The 20,916-nt window shown below is 39.0% G+C and overlaps 1 protein-coding gene across 1 annotated transcript in view; it reads left to right on the top strand.

The window, feature by feature from the left end:
• Positions 1–20,595, top strand: part of Arl5b (ADP ribosylation factor like GTPase 5B) — a 29,891-nt gene extending 9,296 nt beyond the window's left edge. The window contains exons 2-6 of the mRNA XM_057787823.1: positions 6,354–6,414; positions 7,991–8,138; positions 11,217–11,300; positions 13,520–13,671; positions 14,874–20,595. Coding sequence (XP_057643806.1) covers positions 6,354–6,414; positions 7,991–8,138; positions 11,217–11,300; positions 13,520–13,671; positions 14,874–14,922 — 494 coding nt within the window. The 3' untranslated portion in view covers positions 14,923–20,595. The remainder of the gene's footprint in view (positions 1–6,353; positions 6,415–7,990; positions 8,139–11,216; positions 11,301–13,519; positions 13,672–14,873) is intronic.
• Positions 20,596–20,916: the final 321 nt, after the last annotated feature.

Below are 20,916 nucleotides of genomic sequence, written 5' to 3'. Positions count from 1 at the left end.
ATTGAGAAAATGTCTTACAGCTGGATTTCATGGAAGCATTTCCCCCATTGAGGCTCTCCTTTCTCTCTGATGAGTCTACCTTGTGTCAGACAGACACACAAAAGCAGCCAATACACCTAGTTTCCTCATGAGTAAACTGAGGAGAGATGTCAGTTTTTCACAGGATAATTATGGATATTAACTTATAAAGTATGTGTCAAACATAGCAGGACATATTGACACACAGCTTTAATATTAGCACTCAGAGGCAGAGGGGCAGGCAGATCTCTGAGTTTGAGACCAGCCTAGTCTACATAATTGGAGGCCAGCAAGGTCTACAAGGAGGCCTTGTCTTTAAAAATAAGAATAAAAAAGATAAGCCACTTAAGAGTTTACTTTTTTATTACTGACATTTCTTTCCTTAGCTGAAAGTTGGGGTTCAGCTCTTTTCAAGAGATGCATACCTCACTCTGTCACTTTGTCCTAATGATGTTTTGTACTGATGAGACTTCACAAGTGCTTGCCTTCAGCACTCTGGAGGTAAGTGTTGAATCATCAGATGGACATGATCCACTGACTGTAGCAGCTGAATCATCAGATGGACGCGATACATTGGATGATACATTGATAGGATTGGGAGAGGCTGGAGAGCCTGCAGGAACATGAAGAGCCCATAGCCTTTGTGGTCACTGAGGTGTATGTAGTCTGTGTGATTGCTCCACATGCGCTGCATCACTGCATCTGACATTTTAATTAGTAATTAATTCATGTAAAACTTCCTGTAGTCACGGTGTTGATATAGCCACTTATACCCAGAAGGTAGCAAGTCTGTATGTCATGAAATTTCCCATATACATTAAAAAGTTTACCATTTTGTAGTGTTTTAACAACATGGAATTTTAATGTAACTTAAATTTGCATATGTTACTTCACAACTTTTAAAATCCTGTCATTGTCACTAAATAGTGCTTCTCTGATCTTTTTTCCCCAGCAGTATTATTCTGTTAAATAATGATATTCTTAACCAAAACTCTAGGAAATTTTGTTCATGCTAGTGAAAGTAAGAAAAAGTACAGGAGAAGACTTTAATTTTTCTTGTTTTTTTTTTTGAAATTTTTGCTCTCATTATGTTTCTTGTGAGCCATTTTTCCGCCTGTGCTCGTCTACGATCATGACCCTAGACCTAAAAACACGACTGTTCACAATTTGTTTTTCTTTTAGTTTTTCTCGTTTGTTCATATTCGTGGCATTTCTTACTGTGTGCCAGGACCAGGCTGGTCCTTCACAGCCCTGCTGCTCTTCCTAGCATTTCACAGATGCAGATTGCAGTGTGTGACCTTGTGTTCTGTGACAGCAAGTCGAATTTAATAATGCTTCTTAAAATGGCTAATGGGTCCATTGGATATTGCAAAACCTGTTTTAAATAATAAATTTAGGCTGTTGGCGACAGTGAGCTGCGTGATTGGTTTTCCTGAGAAAGGGGCTTGAGGACGTAGAAGAAAGACCCTGGCCTTCTCTCCATAGCTTGAGAGTCAGATAGGGTTTGGGGTTTTTAAATGGCTCAGCACAACTTGAGATCTAAAGTCAAGCGAAGTAGAGGTCAAAATGACATTAAATTACATTAATGTACATTAAATGGCATCGATGTCCCATCAGATTGGCAGCAGTTTTGACTTTGGGAATGGAGTCCTTCTCATTTGCAATCGATACTACCTCGATCTTGGTAGCTTCTTAAAGGGTTTTATTTTCTTTTGTTTTTTCCTTTCTTTTTAACTTCTTGGGTCAACAGATGTTAACAGTCATTGCTGAGTACTATGAATAGTCAAATGCCTTTTGGCATTTACTTGTTTTCTATGGTACAGATGAGGGACATTATTAACACTTAAGCATCATCACAGAAAGTGTCTCTGACAGTTCAATTGATTGTCTGTGGCCTATTGATGCTGCCCAACCGAAAGACAGCAGTAGAGAACAAGAGCTGTCGTCTTTTCGAGCCTGGGTTTCCTCTTAGACATGACAGTACTGGGTGCACCCCACAGAAGTAGCTCCACCAGTGTACCGACTAGAAACAGTCCACTCTGTCAAAGGGACCCTTAAGGAGCTTCGCGCCTTCGTCATTGAAGCATTGCATAGAGACAGTACATTCAGGGTTTGTTTGTTTTGTTGTTTGTTTTTGTTTTTGCTTTTCCTTAGAAGGAGATTCTACATACACGCATTCATATTACTTTATACATTTTTCTCACTGCTCTTTGAGTGAAAAACTTTCACTAGTTAGTATGTGTGGAAGAATTGTTTAGCTATTGACAAACTCACGACAGTTGGAGGGAGAGGTGCAGTTATGTAACAGGGCAACTGGCCTTTGTGAACGTGGCCTTTAGTAGCTGGCCGTTGAGCCTGCTTTCATTTTTGATGTATAGATGGTCTTGATAGCTCTTCAGAGCTAAGATCTAAAATAAACTTCACTAGTTCATGCCCGTACAAAGGACAGTCCTTTCTGTTGGTGTTTGTACGTGTAGACTTCAGTTGTTGGTGAGCTTTCCTGAGTACTTAGGCCTCTTTCTCGAAGGATATTGTGCACATCTTCATCCTAAGAAAGAGCTAAACGTGTGAGCCTTGTTTTAATTGCTAGAGTTCCATATAAAGTGAAGAAAGGGGATCTGGAAGTTAAAACCTCAGTGTTTGAACTTGAAGTCTGATCCCTGTCCACCACCAGAGCCTCTTTCCCTTGGTGCACCTGGAGACCAACCTTTCAAAATGATGCATTATGTAGGAGTGCAGACATCAGACTTTCAGTACTAGGATCCTCACCTGTAGTCTGACCTGTAGTCAGACTTAGCTTTGGATCGCTACCTTCAAAATAGTGACACGGAGGCTTATTAATTATGAAAACTTGGCCTTAGTGTACGCTTTTCCCCAACTGGTTCTTATTACTGCAGCTAACCTGTGTTTATTCATCTATGTCCTGCCACATGACTTTTATCTTTTCTCAGTGCAGCATGTCCGACTTGTTCTGAGTTTGTGGGCAAAATCCCTGAGCATAGATTCCTCCTCTTCCTCTCTCTACCCAGAATTCCCGCCTATTGTCTCCTGCCTAGCTGTTGACTGTTCAGCTCTATTAAACCAATTAGACAGCAAGCCTGTCTCGAAAAATGTATATATATAATAAACAGATATATATATAAAATCAGAAGGTGTCTTGGCAAAGATATATCTTCACAGTATACAAATATTCTACAACACTCACCATAACACAATAAAAAATTAGTTGTAGTTACCCACGTAAGTTGTTTGAACAGTGCAACATCTCGTGCTATTGCCCGTTCTCATCCCTGAGCAGGGGTTCTGTGCAGCCAAGTCTGGCTGTTCTAGTGGCCTTTTTCTCATTGCTGCAGTCATACTGAGGTCTCTAGAGCTAGGCAGTCAAAAATATTGTGAATGCCTGGTGCCAAGCAATCTGTTTGTTCTTCTGCTGATAAAGAGTGTTCTTGCTCTTATCTTTAAGGAACAACAAACCAGTGGAGTGCGTCAAGGTTCATTCCATTAGAACCTAGGAAATTCAAGCCAATAGCCCCAGAAGGAAAGTTAAGTCAGTTGTAATCATTTTGTTATGAAATAAAAACAGCCTATCTACTGTCTACTTGTCCTGTAATATCCTACAGGTAGTTCTTACTGATAAATATAGAAGTTTGTCATCGCAGTTTGTCCACGAATTGTGCTTTGTCTTTTTGTTGGCGGATGCACTGTTAAGGCTTTAAAAAGTGCATTAGCAGTATTTTGATACTCATTAAAGCTTATCATTGGAAGCAGGGCTCTGAAGTGGAATGTTCCTGGTTTTGACTTTCATATAGGGTGTCTCTTTTCTCTTTCTTTTGTTTACTTTAGGGCAGCATCTTATTTCGGTAGCCCAGACTGGTCTTGCACTTAGGATCCTCCTAAGTGCTAAGCTTACAGGTTGGTCTATACTTTTTGCTTTAGGTACGAGCATATCTCCATGGTGCTAGATATTATCACATCCTTCTCTTCTCAGGCTACCAACTGTTTTAATCTGTTGCTGCTCTGTGTTAGAAGCAAGCTTGGGGTCTTAAAGAAAGAGACCACCACTCCAATTGAAGTGCCTCTACCAGCAAAACTTGACTCTTGATCAAGAGGGTGCAATCCTAAAGGCAAGCCCCCAGAGACATGCACTTGGTTTTTTTTCTGGTAGGGGTTGGGGGGGGGGAGTCTGTCTTTTCCTTATTGGCTGGGATCTGACCCCATGTCTTTTGGAACTAACTAGTTGTAGAAGACTTGGTGCCAAGGAAATAAAGAGGAGCGGTCTACCACTCTATTCCAAGCGCATGGCACGGGGGAAGTGGGTTCAAATCTGCACACAAGTCTTGTAAGGTTAAGGCCAGGGGCATAAAAAGATTTGAGTTCCTTGTCACAAACAGAAGCTTTATAATATTTGATAAAAATATTTATTTAATGTTTTTTATATCTCTAAGCTAATATCGTTGCCTACTGATGTCTGAGGATGTCCCGGGCTCTTGCTAGGGAAGCGCTACAGTCATTCTTGGGCGTTTTTGTCTCTGTGGAAACGTGAGAAAATTTGTCAAGGTGAAGATGTGGATCAGAGAGGAAGCATTTTTTTTTTTTTTCTTTTAAGCAAATCTTACCACATTGTCTCTTAGACTGATTGTTACACACTTAATGGTGTTTAAATAGAGGACCTACATTCTTGGTTCATACCTGATATCATCAACCTTCAAACTATTTTCTAATCTGGTGTGAGAGTGGAATTGTCCCTGGAGTCCTTAGCCAGAGCCCTACCCTTGGGTCCCACAGCTACCTGTCCCCAAAGGCCAGTGGAAGAGACAATGGTGGTGAAGGGTGGTCACTCTCAGGGAGCCACTCTGGGGGAAGAGCTGCCGGCTCCTGAGAGAAGCATCTGTCTCCTGTGTTCCTGTGGTGCTCCCTGCTCTGCCCAAGCCCTGGAGCAGTAGCGCTCCTTAAGCATTTTGTGCTGGAGAGGGGAATTTTTAATGTTTGTTTTGTGCTTTGAAAATTTCATACATGCATACATGTAATATATTTTGGTCATAGTCACATCCTAATCCTTCCCCAACTCCTCCCCTTCATTCCTCCCAGATCCCCACAACTCCCTCCCGGCATTGTGTCCTCTTTTTTTTCTTCCCCAACCTTCTGCCTTCTCGTTTCCCCTCTCACTTCCTCCTTCCCTTCCCCCTTGCTTCCCTTCCCCTCTTTGTCTTTCTGTCTCTCTGCCCCCCCCCCCCACCAAGCCCTTTATGTTGTGCTCACATAATCTTGGTCATGGCACATTGACTACCTGGATCCACTCCCTTAAGGAAACTGAATCTTCCTCTCCCCGGGAGTCGTCAGCTCTCAGTGGCTTCTCACTAGGAGTGGGAGCTTATTGAATCCCCCTGTGCAGCAAGAGAGGGGAATTTTGAACATACTCTGAATAAATTTGGGTTTTTTAAATCACATATTCAAAGCAGATTTCAAAATATGTACCATTTAACAGAATAATTAAGCCTAATAACCGCCTATAACAAAATGGTTATTTAGTGCCTGTCATCAGAAGAGGAAAGGCTTTTGTTGGGCAGCGTCAGCAGATATACCTACTTAGAATGATTACATAAAACATGTTTCAATAAAAACCATTGAAGGCTAAGTAATTGCCTTTATTTCTGCCAATTAATGTAAAAATAAAAATCTGCTAATGGAAAGAGCATTGCAGTTTTCAGCAGCAAATGTCATTCTTAAATGAAAGGCAGAAATGTTAGTACATGTGAGTGGGAAATTTCCTCACGTTAAATCACTTAGTGCTGATTCGCAGAGCAGACCTTGAGCAGACGTGGAGAGCCAGCGCTTTACACTCAGTTTACATCATGATGTCAGGTGTTTGTCTGAGTGATCCAGCCTCCACTCAGGAGTGACTAAAAGTCTTTGTTTCTACCTAACCAGTCTAAAGGTTAACAGGAGAACACCATAGAAAACGCAGAGTGCCGGGCGGTGGTGGCGCACGCCTTTAATCTCAGCACTCGGGAGGCAGAGGCAGGCGGATCTCTGTGAGTTCGAGGCCAGCCTGGTCTACAAGAGCTAGTTCCGGCACGGGCACCAAAGCTACAGAGAAACCCTGTCTCGAAAAACCAAAAAAAAAAAAAAAAAAAAGAAAGAAAACGCGAAGTGAATTGTGTCACTCACGGCAGGTCCTTACTGCGGAAAGTTTCCTCCCATGGTGTTCCCGTGGTGCTTAACAGGTGAACTAAGCACCTCTGGGTTAAAATCACCACTGTGGGAAGCCTGTGCTGTAGCGTGCGAGCAGTAGTGTAAATGTTCATGGCTTGTTTTCTTTTCTTTTTTTTTTTTAGAGCACAAAGTAATCATTGTGGGACTGGATAATGCAGGGAAGACCACCATTCTTTATCAGTTGTAAGTATTGGTGCCTACTTAACAGTCCTGAAAACCTTTGCTGAGTAATGAGATGCCTTTCTTCCCAGTTTTAATAATGCAATAGTCAGACATGTAACTTTTTTTATTTTACCAAATAAAAAAGTAAAATAAAATGTCTTAGACTCACTAAAGCCTTCAGCAAGTATTCTCTCTGTGACTTCCCAAGGAAGAATGGGCTTTAATATTAAACCAAAATGAAGTGCAGACTGTCCTGGGGTGAGGTGATGAGATGACTCTCGTGTAATGCTCCCTCAGGAGCCGTGCATCAATAGAGTGCTGTCTCTGGGAAGCTGCTCTCCCCTAAGAGCTTTGGGATTGTTTAACAGAGCCAGACTCGTCTGAAATGATGGCGGTCAAAATGCTACTCTAGGAGCTTTCAGAGACAGGCTTGAAATTCTCAGAAGTACATTAAGCTCATTGTCAGTAATGAACACCTACTGAATCCCCTGGCGAGGGTTTGCCATGATTTACATACCTGGAACATTTTAACAAACAGTCACACTGTACTTGGCACTGTTGTGTGAATCTTATCCCTCCCTCCCTCATCTTGTATTTAAATCCCCCTGGTTTAGGGCTGGGTTATAGCTCAGCAGAGCAGTTCCCTATGAGACACTGAGCTAAAATTCCTGGCCCTGCCTGCAAAAGAAGAGGGTGGAAGAAAAGCAGTATTGTTAGCCTTCAGTTGCCAGAGGTGCTCACTTTCCAAATGCCTAACTAACACATTTGCTAATACGTGGCTCCTTTTGTTATTATTTCAGAGCTGAATCGTTACTTTCCTTTAGTATATTTTTATTCATTAGCCAAAATGTATTTTAATATCATTTAGCCTTTAATATAAATCTCAATTATTTCTGAAGCTTTTCTTTGATAACAATCTTGTGTACATTGTTAAACACATAACATGTAAACTTAAGAGAAAATTGTAAGTGTCTTCAAATACATGTTATATGGAATGTTATCAGCCAGTTTATACATTTTAAATGAAGTGTTTAAGCAGGCAATAAGAATGCAAGTGATATGAAAATCAATATTCTAAATATAGTTAATTTTAAGTAAGATTTCTATTTGTCCGTGACCTTAAGATTATAGGTTGGTGAGCCTAAACTTGTTTTTATGGCTGTATTAACTCTCACTGTGCTTACATAGACATTCAGCAAAATGATGCATAGGATATTACTGAGTTATTGCTACTTTGCAAGTATTGTTATCACAGTTATCCAGAAATTGCTCCTTCAAAATGGAACATTGGTTCTGATGCAATAACTGGTCATATTGGTGTTTTGCCCATAGACATTCAAACCCACACCAGTGTGTTCCCATCTCTTTGTGTCAGGCCTGCAGTTCATCTCATTAAAAAGGAGACAATAGTATTTAGGGGTTGTGCTGTGTTTACGTCTTTATTTGTGCAGGAAGTCTCCAAGCTTCTCTTTCTTGTGTTAGCGATTATTATGATTGTTATAAGTAAGGAAGGTTGACTTCTCTTAACAACATAGAGATGAAATGTGCTTGGGGTTCTCAAGATTTACAAAGAGTTTTCAATGTTATCTTTCAACAGTCTAATGAATGAAGTAGTTAATACTTCTCCAACCATAGGAAGCAATGTCGAAGAGATAGTTGTGAAGAACACTCATTTTCTAATGTGGGACATTGGTGGTCAAGAGTCTCTGCGCTCATCCTGGAACACCTATTATTCCAACACAGAGGTATGCCAAAATTACCTTGGAATTTTAATTTAAAAAATTTTCTAAGAGTCAGCATAGGTGATGGCTAGGCTGTAAAGAAGTATATTAGCAGTTGCCTTTAATAAGGAATTGAGATTTCCTCATGGAGGGAAAGGCAAGTAGGAGTCCTAAGGAGTTTGTTCTGTTCACAGTGGTGTCTTACTGCTTGTTCTGAGGAGATTTGAGGATAAGATTCAAGAGGGTACTTGCATTGTTTTTTTCCCTATGAGGGGCAGAATAGTCAATGAAAACATTGAAATATAAACCTATTTTACTAAAGCCAATAGATTATATACATGCAAAATGTGCCTGGCTGGCAGAACTTGCTGTGCAGCTCAGGCTGGCCTGGAGGTCGCTTACATGGATCCTCTTGATTCTCTGCCTCCTAAGGACTGGGATCGTAGGTGTGGAGCACCATGCCTGGCCAAGAGCCTTCTCAGCTGAGGGCTTACTCTGGCTGGCCCAGACCATCCTTACAGTGGCACTGTCAGTGCTCCATGGACTGGACAAATGTGACACTGCCACATGAGCACCTGATGAGGGAAGGGGTAAAATATTTTAAGCATAATTTTTTAAATAACAACCCAGATTTTCAGATGTAATTAATGTGAAAAATCGGCTTGCAGACCATCAGTATCATTTTAAAGGCTTTTATACTTTCTTCCTCTGGCATAGAAAAAGGCAAAGGACATAGAATTTTTTGTTGTATATTTATTGAGTATTTTGAGTATGGGAAGAAATTGCTTATGTTATAGGTAAGTAGAGGAGTTAGTCCAGAGAAGCCGATATTAATGTCTGCAAACTTACATTGCATAAGAGGCTGGGTTCCCAGTGTCCTGTTGCACACATAATTGTACTAGAAATCATGTAGACCTGGACAGGATAGACTAAGGAGCTTGGTGAGCATCATCTGTAGAGATGAATGTGTTGGCCACTGACAGGTCCTGAGAGGGCAGTGCATGGGGAAATTCTGTAGTGAGCTTGTGTGCAGAGTTTCAGAGTGGAGCAGTTTCTTGTTGTTTTTTATTATCACTCATTCCTTCAGTATTAGCTTGGGGAATATACTGTATTGTCTTCATTTGTGCTTGGTTGTCTGTCTAGAGGCAGACTTTCTTGATGCTCATAATGCCATGTTTAGTTTTATCATTTAGAATAATGGTGTACAGTTACACGTGTAAGATTTCTTTGTAAGGAGGGACAGCTAAGAAACCGTGTTTTCTAAAGTGACATTTTAAAAAATGGAGCTGAAAGAGTATAACACAAAGAATTTTTGATGCACAAGTTGCCTTTTAAAATAAAATAAAAAACCCACTTTGTTTTCTGTGTGGTATTCAGTGCATGAACCAGAGTGGCATGTTGTGAGTTTGCAGACATTAATGGCGCTGGGCTCTCTTCTTCACTGGGGTTGAGCAGCGCAGAAGTGGTTGGTGAGCAAATATGGTTATAAGGCAGCAGAATACGCATTTGGACAGTAAAATACTACTGGGAGAATGACAGTGTTTTAAGATGCTCAGGTGGCAGAAGTACCTTGTCAGAGTTCACGGTCAACACTTGCAGTTGACTCCAGCGGTGAAGAAAGGCTGTTCTTACACACAGATAGGATGAGATGCTTCAGGCTGGACTGAGTACACTCACAGCACCTCAGAAGGGGTAGTTTTTGAAATTGCTGACAATCTAGGCTTAACCTCGGTTTAGAGATGTCTTATTACTCACGCTATTAGTATTACATGCTCTCTTTGTAAACCATTTCTACAAGTATATCTCAGTTGCCACAAAGAATTTATTGCAACATACCAGCACGGTCCATTACACTTCAGCCTGCTTCACTCGTCACTTTGTCCTCCCTCGTAATCGTGCTCTGAGGAAAGCCTTCACTTTGATACGGCCTCCCAAAGTGAGCATCTCCTTTGTAATGTAAGGAGCTCCGGGCATTAATTCCTGATAGCTTCCTCCCATTAATCCAGTTACTTCCCGGTATTCTGCCCATTCTTTGCCATGCTCCCTTTTCTTGTAGTATGCATTGAGTTTACACTGTAGTTGGTTATCCTGTAAGTTGATTCCAGCCTCTCTATTGTAACTTGATTTATATTACTCTCCTATTCTATAAGAGGGATGACACTATTTACCCCTGAGTTTTTAGCCCTTTCTTTTATACACTGTTTGGTTTAGTAGCTCCATTTCACTGTTTTCTTGTATGTACTTAACAAAGTTGTTTTTATTTAGTTTTTCATTTGCTTGTATTCTTAATGTTTAAGACTTACTTTACACACACACACACACACACACACTCACTCCTGTCTCCCACCCTACCCCAACACAAAGGCACATATGCAGAGATTCTCCAGTTTTCCTTGTCTTTTCTAATACCACCTGCCTTTTAGCATATTAACGTCAGCGCATGCAACTTCGCACAGTTCAGCATGCTTTCTTCTTGAGCTTTTATTGCTGAAATTCCTTTTGTAAAAAAATATCTTATTCATTATTTTTGAAAAACACTTTTTCTCTGAAATTAACTCTTCCTTTAATAGGCAAAAGACTTTATACATAAATAAGTAAAATTATTGTCTAAAATTAGTGGTTCTCAACCCTCCTAATGCTGCAGCCCTTCAATACAGTTCTTATGTTATGGTGAACCCCAACCAAATTATTTCATTCCTATTTCAAAGCTGCAATTTTGCTACTGTTGTTAATTGTAATATAAATATCTTATATGCAGGATATTTGACATGGGACCCCTGTGAAGGGGTCATTCGATCCCCATTGGTGTAATGAATTGTAGAATGAAGGCTTTGAAGTTTAATGAAAGAGTATTAAATTCCTGTTTTGCTGTAAACATTACTTCTTATTACCCACAGTCAGGAGCTTTAAGAGGTTAGCTGTTGGCGTTCGTGCTACCATCTGACTTTCCTACCTGCTGTGCTTCTGTGTCAAGCTCTCTCTGGTGGACAAGCACTGGTGCCGTAGAGCAGTGACAGTGCCCAGTGAGAGTCACTGCAGCGACTTTGCAAAAGACTGAACAAGCCACTAATTTTCTTCCTTTATCTTAAAATTGCCTTCTAGTTCATCATTCTTGTGGTCGATAGCATTGACAGGGAACGGCTGGCTATTACAAAAGAAGAGTTATACAGAATGTTGGCTCATGAGGTAAATTTTGAAAGCAAACCTTTAAAACATGGAATAAGTTATATGTGTCCTGGTTTTGTTTTATGTAAAGATTAATGTAAAACTGTGTTGGCCATTTATCATAAGCAGAACTTTCTATATTAAGCTGTGTCAAAAATCACATATTTTCAATCCTGATAATTTGTTTGATACAATTATTAAAAGCTGTTTGTTTTTCAGCATTAAAACTATTGATTCCTGCTCTTAAAAAATTGATATGCTGAGATTAGGATGGAGTGGGCAACAAAACTTAAATGTCTTTCAGCCAGAAGTTTATAATAACTTTAATAAATGATTTGAGGTAGTTTGATTATAAATACTTGAGCTATAAAGAAGTGACAATGAAACATATTAGCATAAGGTGTGAAGTGCATTGTGGGATCTTCCAGCATGGTCTGCTTTCCATCTCAGATGTATCTCGAATCTAAATGTAGTAATTGTTATTACCTGTGCATATGTGTAAAATACTAAATTCCATGTTATCTTTCGTAACTTGCACTTTTTTCATGTTTGTATGTTAAAGTTGATTTTGTAAATTGACATACACAGTAATGGTATTTAATGGTATTTTCATACAGTTTGTCTCTGCCTGCCTTCATCACCTCTTGTCTCCCCCTTTCCTTTTTGTTTTGTTATTTTTTCAAGGTTGTTTATCAGCCTTGGCCGTCTTGAAACTAGCTCTGTAAACCAGTCTGGCCTTGAACTCACAGAAATCTGCCTGCCTCTATCTCAGGAGTGCTGGCGTTAAAGGCATGTGTCTTTAAGCCTTTTTTTTCTTTCTTATATTATTTACTGACTCTAGTTTCCCCTACCCCAGTCTTTCTCTTCACCTCCTCTTCTCCCCAGATCTACCCTTATCTCCCTTCAAAAAGAGCAGGCCTCCCAGGGACATCAACCAAACATAGCATAACATGCTCCAATAAGATCAGACACATACCATCACGTCAAGGATGGATGAGGCAGCCTAGTAGGAAGAAAAGAACCCCACAAATAGGCAAAAGGATCAGAGACAGCCCCCCACTCCCACTGTGGTGAACTCCAAGCTACTCAGCCATAACATATATGAAGAGGACCTAGGCCAGATCCTACAGTCCCCCTGATTTCTGTGAGCCCCCATGAGTCCATCAGTTGGTTCTGTGTCCTTGTGTGCCCTTGCTGGTCCCATTACTGCTCTACAAATAGTCCTGTTTGCTTTCAGACCACATGAATTCCATCACTTTGCTGTTCTTGTCCCCCCTTTCTTCTCCCTGAGGTCTCCCCCTTACCATGCTCTTTACTACTTTGATGACCACTACACTCCTGTGTACACACACAAACTAAATTTAGAAATAGATGCATATATGAGAGAAAAATACTTGTCTTTCTTAGTCTGGCTTATTTCTTCTAACATAATGTTCTTCAATTCCATCCATATTCCTTAAAATGTCATATTTCATTTTTCTTCATTGCTGAAGATCTTTATGTACCACATTTCTCTGTTCTGTTGCTAACAGACGTCTAGAGCACTTCTGTTGTAGGCTTCTAATGATTCGTGCAACAATAAACGTGGATATGCATGTATCTATGTGGCCTGTTGGCTTAAGAGTTCTTGAGGTGACCCAGTAATGGTATAACTGGGTCATACGGCATTATATTTCTAGTTTTTTGAGGGAACTCCACAATCCACCATAGTGGCTGCGTTGGTATTCACCCGCACCAGCACTGTAAACATGAGATTTAGCTATGTTAATAATGTGCACTGCCAAAAACTGTGCACATAGCTGAAGTTCATGACTTTGAGAGTGACACTACTTCACTGTGTATGTCACAGTTGATCTAGTTTGGCAGGTTATGTCATATTGTTTTAATTATAAAAAAAAAAGCCACAGTGACTACTACTAGTGAGTTTAAAGTTCTGTAAAGGCTAATAAGTTTATCACTCTCACCTGTATAGAGTATCACACATGTAGAGTGTTTATTTTCTTTTCAGTCTGACCATTTTTATCCAAAAATAGAAAAATAATTATACTTTATTAGGATAAGCATTAAAATGTGATTATTTTAAAATTAAATGTTAGTATAAGAATTTTTTGGAAAATAGAGGTCTTTTATATAATTAGTTTACAGGGTACATTTTATGCTCTCACTTCAGAGTTTAATTTGTTTATGGTAGTTGACATATAAATCAGGTTTGCTATTTCAGTATTTTGTGTCAATTGCAGGATTTAAGGAAAGCTGCAGTTCTCATCTTTGCAAATAAGCAGGATATGAAAGGGTGTATGACGGCAGCCGAGATCTCCAAATACCTCACCCTTAGTTCAATCAAGGACCACCCGTGGCACATCCAGTCGTGCTGTGCGCTAACAGGAGAAGGGTAGGTGGGATCCGGGAACTCGCAAGGCTCTTCCACAGTGCTAGGACAGCTCATCGTCCTTGTCCTCACACCTTTTAATGTTTTTCTTGAAAATGGTTTTTATATTGTTTCTCAGGCTTAGAAGTTGGAAATAATTCTAGTGAACAATTTACCAGCAAGTTCTTCATATTTTTTTTTAAACATAAATGCAGTATTTTCAAAGGCATAAACAGCTTTGGAATTAAATGTTTAGAAGTTGGGTTTTTTTGCACATCTGTGACCTTCATCATTTACTTACTAAGCAAAAACTGTGAGGCCACCCAAATTAAAGAGAAAGCTTTAAAGAAATTACACGTTTTTTGAAAGGACTTAACTGAGTTGTCTCCAAGAATGTATCTCCTGTATTATCAAGAGTCCCTTTCAGGAGGCGTCCTAGAGAAGAAACATTTGACAAAAGCCACTATAGTCTATTCTTGCTTTTCTGTGAGCGTGATTGTAGAGGGTGCTAAGGAGAAGTGGGGGTGTCGTAGTGTTTTTACCTATTTATGCCAAGGGTCCTCATATCAACCTTATTGCTTAGTTTTTATTATACTCTTTATATTTATTATTCTTTGCAATGCAATAGCTAGGTTTTTAGAAATTTTAGAAACTTTAGAAATTGGGTGAATAAGAAGGTTTTGGTGTTTTTGTAGTGGGTTCAGCTCACTTTAAATGGGGAGAATGGGTGTGGTATTTACAGTCTTGATGGAAAAACTGGATAAACTTGAGATAAGACCAGAGCAGTTTGCCATTTTGTTTGAATGGTCAAGATCATTTTGTTTAAGTGACTCTTCCATTAAAATTTCACTTAGGACATTATTTGAAATCTGTCTCTGAAGGACACTAGGGATCTGGCTCAGTTGCTAGACTGCTCGCACAGCATGCATAAATCCCTGCCTGCTGTCACCATTACTGCATATACAGGGTGGTGTATGTCTGCTATCGCAGCCTTTGTACGCAGGGTCGAGGCAGCAGGATCAGGAGATTAAGTTCATACTTTCTGCATAGAGGATTTGAGGTTAACTTGTGCTGCATGAGACCCTGTTCCTGGTGGGAGGGGTGTAAAAAGTTGTCACCAATATCCATAAATAGCATTTGACTGTAACATGAATGTTTAGGTAAGTATGGCTTCAACCTTTTAACAGAAGTTTCTAATTTCTAAAATACTTCTGTCTTTTGTTTAGGTTATGCCAAGGTCTAGAGTGGATGACCTCCAGGATTGGTGTGAGATAATTTTTTGCCTGAAAAAGACTTCTCTATTTATTCCGTGACATGAACATTTTTCCTAACACCTTTGGCTGCTGAGGCAGCAGCATGTTTAATTTATAACAACACAAACCTCTGAGCAACACTTGAATCAAGTGCCGCTGGCCTGGAACATAAAGGTGTTTTCTTACCTTTGTTTCAGATGCACTAATCTTCAGTCGGATGAGCATAATGTGTAACTAAGTTTGCAGCAACAGAACTCTTCTGACTGCCTGTTCTAACTATTCGGTGACTGCCTTGTAAAAACTGTTTGTCACAGATTTCATGTTATCCGAAGTATTGTTAATGTCCTTTACAACCGTTTCTTTCACTTCTTGGGCACCACTCCCTCCTTCCCAGGTACTTAGGATTTGACAGAGCCGTGGTAGGAATCACCATGGACTACTCCTCCAGCACTAAGCATTTGTTCGCTGCAAACCCTTTTCATCTTCCGGACAGAATTACTTATGATGATGAAAATCTACCTAGAAGCTGTGTATGCGTGCAAACATCATGAATACTTGCCTTTAAACTTCCCTCACCTCATTGCATATCATAGTTTAATTTTAAGTTTCTCTTTGCATGGGCATTAAGTAGTCCATTTATTTATGTAACGAATTAAGTTCATTTTTCTGCTAATAATATTTCGTTAAAAACACACGGTGAAGCATGAATTGGAAAGCCAGCTTCAGTGGTAAATATTATTGGCTTCATTTGATAGCTGAAGATTTTTCGCTGTGTTTATAACTGTCAGAATTTAGTAATACACACCAACATGGAATTAAGCTAGGACACTTGGAATATGTTTTTCATCAGTTTGCTGCCTGTTTTATTGTCAATAAATCTTCAGCTATTCTGTCAGAGATCCTGTACCTGCTTTGGGCAGCAGGCAGAGTTTGAATAATCCTTTTTATTTCTTAGGTGTGTAGTAGTATCTCTCAGAGTACCTTTATCACCAGCAGTATGTTACTGAAAGGCAAAATAACATGGCTTTTCTTTAAATCTGGCTGAGGATGATGGGAAAGAGGCTTCAGACAGTTGCCGTCTCTGTGTGTGTGTAGGCCGACTTTGTCCTAAACTCTGTAGGTCACTGCTGAATCAACCCTAGCTTGTGGATTATTCCTATAGACTCAATGCTCGTATTCTTCGTCTTCCTTTTTTTCTTTTTTTTTTTTTTTTTTTTTTTTATGAGACAGGCTTTTTCTAAGAAGTCCTTAGCCTGGAACCCACTAGGTAGAACAGGCTGTCATAATCTTAGCAAAATAAATGCTTTTATTGGTTACAAAAATGAAAGGAAGAGACCTACTGGACGGTATCAACGGTTCCCAAGGCCGTTGTCTTGGATGAGAAAGGAGGACAAGGGCCATTTGCTGTGTGGAGCTGTATGGAAAGGATGTAATGTGTACTTGGGGGTAATTCCTCATTTGCAGTATTTTTTATTTGGATCAAAATCAGCTTCAGTGTTCTTAAATACCTGCTCAAAATTGGTATTTTGATTTCAGGTTTTTGTATGTAAGTTGCCTTAAATTTTTCTCTCTTTTCAGGTGTACTCACTTGTTTCGTTTAGTTAATTTAGTTGAACTTGATATTTTTATTTAGTGTTTGCACCCTTGATCTGAGAAAGTGGCCAGAGGAAAAGTTTTCTGGGGTGTGGGAAATTGTTTAAACTTTGAATCTTTTCTTAGTGATTCTGTGTTAAGTAGAGGATAAGTTTAATTTTTTTGTGTGTTTTAAATATAACTCATAATCAAAGGTGAAAGAGAAAACCAGATATAAGTCATTGTGGATGGTGTTTCTTGCGGGGCGGGGGGGACTAAGAAAATACCAATTACCTAAAGCACACTTTGCCTGAACTTCACTTCACTATATTGTTTACCATGAATACAGAAAAATTCTCATAAACCTGTCTTGAGACGAAGCATATTTACCGCCCCCATATTTCTTCCTTTGAAATAATTATTTGCCTTCTTGTATCTAATGAGATTGGCTGGTTCAATTTTCTTCTATCAGATAATATGGTTATTTTTATACTACCATGTCAGCATTATATTGAAAGTGTTTTTAATAGTTAAGTGTATTTTGCCAAACAGCTACTAATATAGATGCAGATTTGCTGTTTGTTAAACGTATAGTTTATTTTACTTCTAAATCCTTTTTTAAAAGCGTCTGATTAGTTTGAATTAGAGGCAATGTTTGTTAGCCATCTAAATATGAAACCAGTGTTCAAGTAGACATCGTGCCATTGATTGGGATAGGGTCCATTAGGAAGTCCCATTGACAGCAGCAGGAAACTAGCTCTCCTTTACTCCAAGAGAATGCTTGGACCCAAGCACATGTGTGATGCTAAGCATTTGACTTAAATGTTCACTGTAAATCAAATGGCTGTAAAATATTACTTGATGAAAAATGTAAATTTGTGATGGTGCCTTTGTTCCTTTGAGTTCTCAGTTTTTTACTCTGTTCTTTAGGGGTCACATTAACAGCTGATGAGATGGAGCGGGTGATGTGAGTCTCGTTCTCCTTTGTCTCCACATGTTATTTGACAGAGTTTGTATTGTACAGAAACCTCCCATACCTGCTTTACACCTTCAAAAAAGTCTTATATTTTTTAATTCAAAAATGGAGGAATTAAGTTTATCTAGAATCTATTCAATATGTTACTGCCAAAAGTGCGAAAACAAACAAAACCCCACTACCCTTGCAAATGAATTGTGCCACTTTCTTACCTGAGCATGTCGTCTTCACCTAGAAGTACATTGAGAATCCCTTTAGAAGTAGCACTCGCTTTTGTAGAAGAATGCACTAAATATTTTTATTCTTAATGTGATTTTATTTCTTAAAACCAGAAATATTAATATATATTATATATAATCTATTGAAAACTGAGGATTGAATATGTAACATTTGCTTTTCAGGTCTTGTGTTAACATTCTTAAAGGGATAGTACTTTTATTCCATATTCACTAGAGAAAATGTATATTCATTTCATTCTTTTAAAAGCAGATTTAAATAACTCCCTTTGTAATAGCTTCTGCCTCTGCATCCTCAGTGCCAGGATTGCCATTGGTATTTTAATTAAATATAATTTAACTTTCATTGTAGCATAAAAAGAAAACAGTTATTTTCCTGTGGGAACAATGAAGGGTACAGACAATGCTATAAATAATGGTCTTTGATCTGCCAAGTCTGCCATGAAGGAATCTTTGAAGAAAATAAAACTTTTTAAGTCTTTGATGCTGTATCTCAGAACAGATTAGAAGCGGAATTGTTTCCAAGAGCATTCATTTAATCCTTCACCCTGTAAAAACACAGGGATTGTTCCTCTACATGGTGAAGTTTATGAGTTAACTTTTTATCTGTGGCTTTGGAACAAAATCCCCACACACCCAAACTTTAGTTTTAAAGGTCCTTTACTCTTCTGTCAGTGGGTCACCTCAAGATACAGCTTCTTGTCTTGTATCTAACCAAACATTGCACTTACTATCTAAAGAAATGGATTCTGATCTTAATCTATCCACTTATTTTTGTTCTTCCCAAACCGAGGAGCTTTTAAGTAAATTAAGTCTCAATGTTTTTCATATTCTAAAGCCTTACACGCTATTACTATTTTTTTTAAATCTAAAATAGTAGGGAAATGCTTGTGGTACCACATTTAAGTCGTTTTGTTCATCGTTCAATTCCCACTTGTGGTTTCACTTCCTCCCTTGTTCTGTTTCTTGCCTTAAGGCATCTCAAACACTTGGGCTTTCCCTTATGGCAGGCTCATGTCCACTGAGGTGTGAAAATGGCTTGTATTGAAGGTCACCAGTTTTCAAATGTCTTTAGTCACTCAATAGAGTGTGAAGACTGACACCAAGAGCCACATTTTGAGAGCAAGGTATATTTTAAGGATTCTAGGTGACCAAAGCTAAATAAACAAATTCAAAATTAGGCAAGCTTTGTGTGGTAAAAATCAACTAAAATTAGGTAAGAAAATATGGATGTGAGAGATTTTTTTTCTTTTTCCTTCTTTGTGTTTAATTCTGGCAACATAGGAGAAGAACTACTCTAATTGCTTGTATTATGGCTGGAAAACCTGAGACCAGTTATCATTCTGGGTTAGAATCTGGAATGCTGATCACACAGGCACATCTTGATTTTTTTTAAACTAGTTCTCTGCATTTTCTCCTGAAATAGGGATATGATAATATGTGCTATATATAGACTGAGTATAGAAAATGAAACGTCTAAAAGACCGAAATGTTTTCTTGCACAACTTACCAAATTTTAATTTTAAAAATTACCTCATTTTTTTCAGTCCACAAGGTGCTTTAAGTGTCTGGGGTATCGTGCAGTGCCATAAGTTCCCTTCCCCCAAATGTCTTGGAATGTGCAGTGTTCCCAGCTGAAGCAAGTGCTAGGTGGGGCTGTTGTTTAGTTCTTTGTGTCCCAGCAGCAGGGTGAGTAGGTGTCCTTTCATGCAATGCACGTGAGCCAGCGCTCACTTGATGTTGAATCAGTTAGGGACAGGAAAGTCCTGTCATTGGATCAGTGATGATCGACGACTCTGGCTATCAGTGTGTTCGGACAGCAGATGACCATCGCTTGGTCTCAGGAGCTCATGACTTATGGGCGTGTTTTAGCTGGAGTAATGAGAACTAGTCATTTTCGCGTATAATTTCCCTCAGGAAATTCAGGGACTCCTTGGAGCCCTGTTGATTCTCTTGGAGTAAACTTTCAGTCTAGTCGCGAACAGTTTTCATCATGGTTTTGAAAAATACTTAGCTGCTGTCCCACTGAAATTGTAAAACAAAATGATGGCTGTGGCTTTTCCAATTACGAGACAGTTTTCTCTTTCCCCATTTTGACTGTTCTGCAGATGTAGTTTAAAATAAGGAAAGCAAATTCCTAGCAGTTATAGCCCTGCTGTCCTGTTTATTCTAATGGAAGTGTAATGATTGTAATTACACATTGTCGTCTCCACACATAACTTGGTGCTTTATATAACATTAAAGAGAAAGTAGACCCTGTACTCATTATACTTCTAGCTCAGACTGCAAAACTCTTTAAATGTACATATATGTTCATTTCATAAGATTTAAATAGAAATTGTTATCGGTTGCATCTCAGGCTTTGTGCAAGTGTTCTGACAATATCTTTGCCAAGCAGTTTGGTCCAATAGAACATAGAATTAATAAGATCAAGGAAGGGTCCCATCTCTTTGTGGGTCCTCTGGTGTTTATACAGGAGGAAATGATATTGCCCTTATCACATACTGCTTCTGAACCCTCAGCAAGCAACCCAAGTGTGTGCAATTGCTCTAATACTTAAGTGATAACCAAGAAAGTGTAAAAGCAAATGCCAAATGTGTTTTACACCATCACTCCCCACAAGTGGTTCCAAGTTTGTTTGATTGTGAGGTTGTTGAAAAGACATGGGTTTTGAATTTTAATACTTTTCACTATCACGAAATGTATCTTTTATATATTAGGTCATGGTCATGATTTTTTATTTTTGCAATTATGTTCTAATGTATTGTGTGCATGCCAACTTACCCAAGTACAAAGGTGCAGCTTGCTCTGGAATGTTAACCTTTTAGGCAGGTTTTGGCTCATTTGCAATCATGGTGCAATATAGCAGAACATCTATTTGTTTTCAGTCCACAGTTTTATTTTTGTCATAATAAATACTTTTCCAATATGAAGTGTAGCTTGTGTTTTCTTTTGAAGATGGGGTGTAGTTTAATAGCTTCTGTGGTTGTCGGTGCTAAGAACCCAGGTAAGCTAACAGCAGTTTTACCGTGGTAATATCGTAGAGGCTCATAGAGCTCAAGGTAAGAAACAGCTCAGTTCCGCAGCTCACAGACTACATACTGGAAGGTTGTGCAGAACCAGGACTTCTGCCCCTCTTTCTTAATTTCCCATTGAACCTGACTCCTATTTTTTTCCCCACATGACAGCTATGATACCCAAGTCTAATAGTTCTTGTATTTCTTTGTACAGG

This window comes from Chionomys nivalis, chromosome 13 (genome assembly GCF_950005125.1).
Source record: "Chionomys nivalis chromosome 13, mChiNiv1.1, whole genome shotgun sequence".
NCBI lineage: Eukaryota > Metazoa > Chordata > Mammalia > Rodentia > Cricetidae > Chionomys > Chionomys nivalis.
Note: the sequence above shows the minus strand (reverse complement) of the source record. Positions and strands in the feature narration are given on the sequence as shown.